General features: G+C 48.8%; 1 protein-coding gene across 2 annotated transcripts in view; it reads left to right on the forward strand.

Annotated features, from left to right (window-relative positions):
* Nucleotides 1–386: 386 nt before the first annotated feature.
* Lyrm7 (LYR motif containing 7) overlaps nucleotides 387–5,534 on the forward strand; it is a 21,854-nt gene continuing 16,706 nt past the window's right edge. Inside the window, exon 1 of one of the 2 annotated variants that reach the window (XM_029555419.1) lies at nucleotides 387–547. In XM_029555419.1, coding sequence (XP_029411279.1) covers nucleotides 530–547 — 18 coding nt within the window. In that variant the 5' untranslated portion in view covers nucleotides 387–529. The remainder of the gene's footprint in view (nucleotides 548–5,534) is intronic. The other variant, XM_008851877.3, reaches the window with a different exon arrangement.

Genomic DNA, 5,534 nt, shown 5'->3' on the forward strand with positions numbered 1-5,534 from the left:
AGGGCGGAGTCCGGGAAAGCGTAGACCCTGGCTCTGGCCGTTACTGCTATGAGCAGGTGGCTCAGCCTGCTGGAGGCGGGAGTGGGAAGCGGACTGCGGCAGCTTCCGGAGTCCGTGCAGGCGCGACTGGCCTGGTGTACGCTTCCCGGAACGCGCTCGCACCGGAACGCAGTCGCACCGGGAAACGCTGACGTGCGGACGCTCTCCTGAACGATCCAAACCCTCCCATAAGAGGCGATACCCAATGCCTGAGCGCCGCGGCCTCCAGGGCGGAAGTGGCTCTGCTTCTAACAAACACGCCATCCCAGCCACTTCCCCCTCTGCTCCGTCGTGAGGCTCCGCCGCTTCTCGCGGTGTTACAGTTGGTACGGGTTTAGCAAACGCCCCTCCTTCGTCTTGCGGAGAGGGCGGGGCTAGGAGGAGGGCTGCGTGGTGATTGGATTGGTTGCTGCTCGGGGGCGGGCCGTCATCGCCCCGGCCCTGATTGGTTGGCGGATCCGCGGGACGCCAGGCCCTAGCGCGTGGAGTCATGGGTCAGCCTGCCAAGGTGACCGGCGGGGAGGGAGGGGGGGAGGGGGGGGCGGTGCGGACCGGGCTTGGGGGTCTGGGGAGGGGGCGATGGGGGGAATAAGGTAGAGGGGGCTCCGCGGGGAGGGTGACACCTGAGGACGGTGAGGGAGGAGGGTGATGGACTGAGGACGGTCAGGGACGAGGGTGATGGACTGAGGGAGGAGATGCTGGGCTGGGGGCTGAGTGGCTTGCTGTGCTTAGGGGAGTGAGGTGCAGGAGGGTCGGAGCCAGGGCAATGGAGCCTCGAAAAATTAATTTGCAGAAGTAACACTTTGCGAGACCCAGCAGAGACCGGTGACCCCCTGAGCCTCCCCAAGGGTGGGAGTATGCTGGCCTCAGCTCAGCATCGAGGACCCGCGGCCAGATTCAGTCAGTCAGTCAGTCCGCCCGCCCGCCCTTCCTTTTTCTCTCTGTTTTGGGGACAAGGTCTCACTATGTAGCCCTGGCTGGCCTGAAACTGGCCCTGTAGACCAGGGTCAAATTCACAAAGATCTGCCTTCCCAGGGCTGGGATTACAGGAGTGCATCCTGCTCTCCTTGTTGTTGGTGTATGAATGGCACAAGTCATGCCCCACATTTGGTGGTCAGAGGACAACGCTATGGAGCTTTTCCCTTCCACTTTTACATGGGTTACAGGGATCGAACTTGAGGCACCAGGTGCCAGGCAAGCGCTTTTACCTGGTGCGCCATCTCACCAGACCTAAGATTCATTTCTAGCCTGCCTGCCTGCCTGCCTCCTTCCCTCCACTCCCTTCCTTTCCCTCTTCTCCCTCCTCCTTTCCCCCTCCCCTTCCCCCTCCCCCCTCCCTTCCCCTATTTTATTTTATGTATATGAGTGTTTTGCTTGCATGTACGTAAGTGTGCCATGTGTGTACAGTGCCCATGGAGGCTAGAACGGGGTGTAGAATCCTCTTGAACTGGACAGTTGTTAGCCACTATGTGGGTGCTGGCTCCCATCCCACTCCCTCTCCCTCCCTCCCTCCCTCCCTCCCTTAAGTACTATATAAAATTATTGCAATCCCATCTCCCTGATTTGGTTTGGTTCCACACTGTGGTCTTGCACCTCCGCACCTCACTTGCTTTTCTTTGTCGTTCTCATTTTTACATATTTTGTTTATCTTTAGTACTAAGGATTGAAACCCAGTGCCCTCTACATGCTAAACACGGTCTACATGCTAAACACCTTTAAAACCCTTGGTCCTTCCAACAGACCCTGCAAGATGATCTAAACTTTTACTGTCGTGCACCTTAGAATTCTTCCTATACACATTGCCCAGTTCTGAAGCCTCCATGTGTAGGTGTTAGAGTACCCCATTTCCCTGTACCTAAGTCTGTTTCCTATGATTGTTTAACAGAGTACAGGCTAAGCATCCCTCATTTAAAAAAAAAAAAAAAAATCTAAAGTCTGAAATACTCCAAAGTCTAAGTAGGTTTGAGCATCAATATGATGCTTTAAAAAATGTTGGAGCTGAGCGTGGTGACACACCCCTGTAGTCTCAGCACTGGGATTTCAAGGCCAACCTGGTCTACATAGTGAGTTCCAGGTCAGCTGGGGCTACAGGGAGACCCTATCTCAAAAAGACCAAAAATTTAAAAAAAAAAAAAAAAAAAAAGGTGGAGCATTTTGATTTTCAGATTTTCCAGTCAGGGGTGTTCAACCCTAACATATTCCAAAGTAAAAGACCAAAAAAGTCTGAAATACTTCTGGTCCCAAGCATTTTGGGTAAAGAGATAGTCAACTTGCCAGCAATTGGGTGAATTAAAACAGGAAATATATTGCCTTAAATTCTAGTGTTTTTTTTTTTTTGTGAGACAAGAGTTTCCCTGTAGACTGAGCTAGAAGCTAGAACTCACTGTGTAGACCAGGATGTCCTGGATCTCAGAAATCTGTCTCTGTGTCCTGAGTGCTGGGATTAAAGGAATGTACCACCACACCTGTCTAGTGTTCTTTTTTAAGATTTATTTTTGTGTGTGTGTGTGGGGGGTCCCTGCAGAGATCAGAAGAGGGCATCTGATCCCTTGGAACTGGAGTTACAGGTAATTGTGAGCTACCCAACCTGGGTGCTAGGGGCCAAATTCTAGTCCTCTGGAAGAGCAGCAAGCTCTCCACCATTGAACCATCTCTCCAGCCCCCAGAGTTCTAATTTTATTTGGGGCAGAAGTTCCCTCTGTAGCCCAGTGTCATGCTCCCTCTGAAATTCTGGGTAATGCCTTCACTCTTCCTGCCGCTGACAGTGGCTGCCGGGCCTCAGCCCCCACTTTGCTGTCAGATGACCGCTTTCTCTCTGCTTCTGCTTCCACATTTGTTCTGTTTTTGTTTTTTTTGTTATTGTTCTGGCCTCGTATGTACTGGGAAAGCACTGTATCACTGAGCTGCATTACTGTCCCCTTTATTTCCTGGGGCTGGAGATAGCTCAGTTGGTAGAGTGCCTATAGCCACAGAGCACTGGATTCCATCCCCAGCTCTGATAAAAACTAAGCAAGAGGGTACATACTTATAATCCCAGCACTTCGAGGATCAAAAGTTCAAGGTCATTCCTGGCTATGTAGAAAGTTTCAGGCCAGCCTAGCCTTCATGAGACCCTGTCTCAAAAAGCAAAATCAAGGACTGGGGGCATAGCTCAGTTGATGGAGTTCTTGATTAGCATTCATGGAACCCTGAGTTGGACCCATAGCATTGTTTAAAAACTGGGCCTGAGCTGGCAAAATGGTGCAGCAGGTTTGTAAAAGTGCTTCCAGTCAAGCCTGACATCCTGAGAGGTCTGAAGATACTCTGGTGCTGGCACCCATATGATTGAGGAGAGAACCGACTCTTGCAAGTTATCCTGTAACCACACATTTTACACACACACTCCCTACACACAAATAAATTGGGCATAATGGCATATACCTGTAATCCCAGCAGCTGGCCTGAGGTAAAGTTAACATTTACAGATACCTGGAATTGACCCTAGTATGTTCTAGGAAGAGACACATTATTTTATTCATAACTTAATGGACATTTGGGTTGTGTCCACTTTAGGTTTTATAAATAATATGGCTGTGAACTTTATGTGTTTTTGTGTGCACATTTTTGTGTGTTGAAGTATAGATCTAGTAGGATTGATGGATCAGATGCTATTGTGTTGAGGTTTTTTTACGTGCCTGCTAAGCTTTTCCAAGGCAGCTGCACCATTTTCCATTCTCCTAGCGGGGTCTGCACTGCAGGTTCCCCCTTGCCCACTCTTGCTACTGTCTTTTCACCGTTGTGTTGCCATCTTTCCTGGGTGTGGTGGCATCACACTGAGGATTAAGGTTTGCATTTTCCAAATGAGAAATGGTGTGGACCATATTTTCATAACTTACTGGCCACTTGTCTATCTTTTTTAAAGAAAGGTTTAATTTGATCCCTTGCTTTTTTTTTTTTTTCAGTCTTTTTGAGACAGGGTCTCCTTGTAGCCCCAGCTGTCCTGAACTCACTATGTAGACCTGGATGGCCTCAAACTCACAAAGATCCGCCTGCCTCTGCCTCCCAAGTGCTGGGATTAAAGGCATGCACCACCACGCCTGACATTCTTGCTTATTTTTAAATTAGGGGTTTATTATTATCCTTGAACTTTAAGATCTTTTTAAATACTCTGGATACTTGCTCTTACTTTGTTTTAGTTCTTTGTTTTCTAAGACAGCATCTCATGTAGCTCATACTCATTACTCATCTCAGGCTAGCCTCATACTCATTATATAGCCAAGGCTGGCCTTGGACTCCTGATCCTCCTGTCTCTACCACCCAGGTGGTAGGATTAAAGACATAGGCCACTTCTCCCAGGTTTAAAAACAATTTTTCTTTTGAGACAGGGTCTCACTATGTAGTCCACACTGGCCTCAGACTTGCAGTTCTATTATTTCTGGCCTCTGAGGACTGGATTATAGGCATGAGCCACTATGCCTGGCTTGCTACAAGTCCTTGCTGGCCTTGAGTGCCTGTAGCCCCTGCTGCCCTTGAACTCATGGCAAACGTCCTGCCTTAGCCCTTCAAGTGCTGTGATTACAGGCGTGTACTACCCTGCCTGGTGTAATATTTTCATTTTTGATAATGCCTTCTCCCTTTCTGTGCTCTAGCCCTCCCTCCCCTGTTACACTGCTGCTTAGTGAACCCAGGGCTTCGTGCTTACTAGCTAGGAAAGTGTTCTATCACTGAGCTAAACTCCCAGGCCCCCTTTACAAAAAAAAGATGTGGTCTCATTGTACATCCCAGGCTGACCTTAAACCCGCCGTCTTCTGCCCGCCTCCTAAGTGCTGGGCTGCGATCTCACCAGAGGGTGTGATTTCTGTTTAAGCTCTCCGCTCCCCGTTTTTCTCTTCGTGTTTGCTGTTCATGTTTTTTGGTTTTGTAACCTATATAGACACTTAAAAATGGTGTCAAGCAGTATGTTCGTTAAACGTATTATCTGAGGAGCTGGCGGGAAGGAAGGGAATGGTGGCAGAGTGGCAAGCACTGCTGTCTAAGAAGAGATGGAGCAGGCGTGAACGCAGCAGTTTGGGGATAGAGAATAGAAAAGCAGGCTTTGTGCACTGGCAGCATCGTAGCCAATAAGGGTTAGCTGAGGGGCACTCATTGTTAATTGAGAATATAAAAATGGCTACACATCCTTGAGGTTTCCACATAAACAGTAAGGTAGATTTAAAGGACCTACAGATTCTGCCTCAAGGAACTGAGGGGGCCTCCAGTAACTCAATGTGGGGAGACACTGAGGAGGTAACTCAGTGATAAGGCTTAGAGTTTGATCCCCAGCACCACACAAAAACCTATCAGTTAACCAAGGATACTATCTTTTGGACTCAAAAAGTGAACTTAGCTTATTTCTGTCTTATTATTATTATTATTTTAGTCTTTTTTTGAGACAGGGTCTCCTTGTAGCCCCAGCTGCCCTGGAACTCACTATGTAGACCAGACTGGCCTCAAACTCACAGAGATCCGCCTGCCTC

This window comes from Nannospalax galili, unplaced genomic scaffold (genome assembly GCF_000622305.1).
Source record: "Nannospalax galili isolate Female #2095 unplaced genomic scaffold, S.galili_v1.0 scaffold706, whole genome shotgun sequence".
Lineage (NCBI taxonomy): Eukaryota > Metazoa > Chordata > Mammalia > Rodentia > Spalacidae > Nannospalax > Nannospalax galili.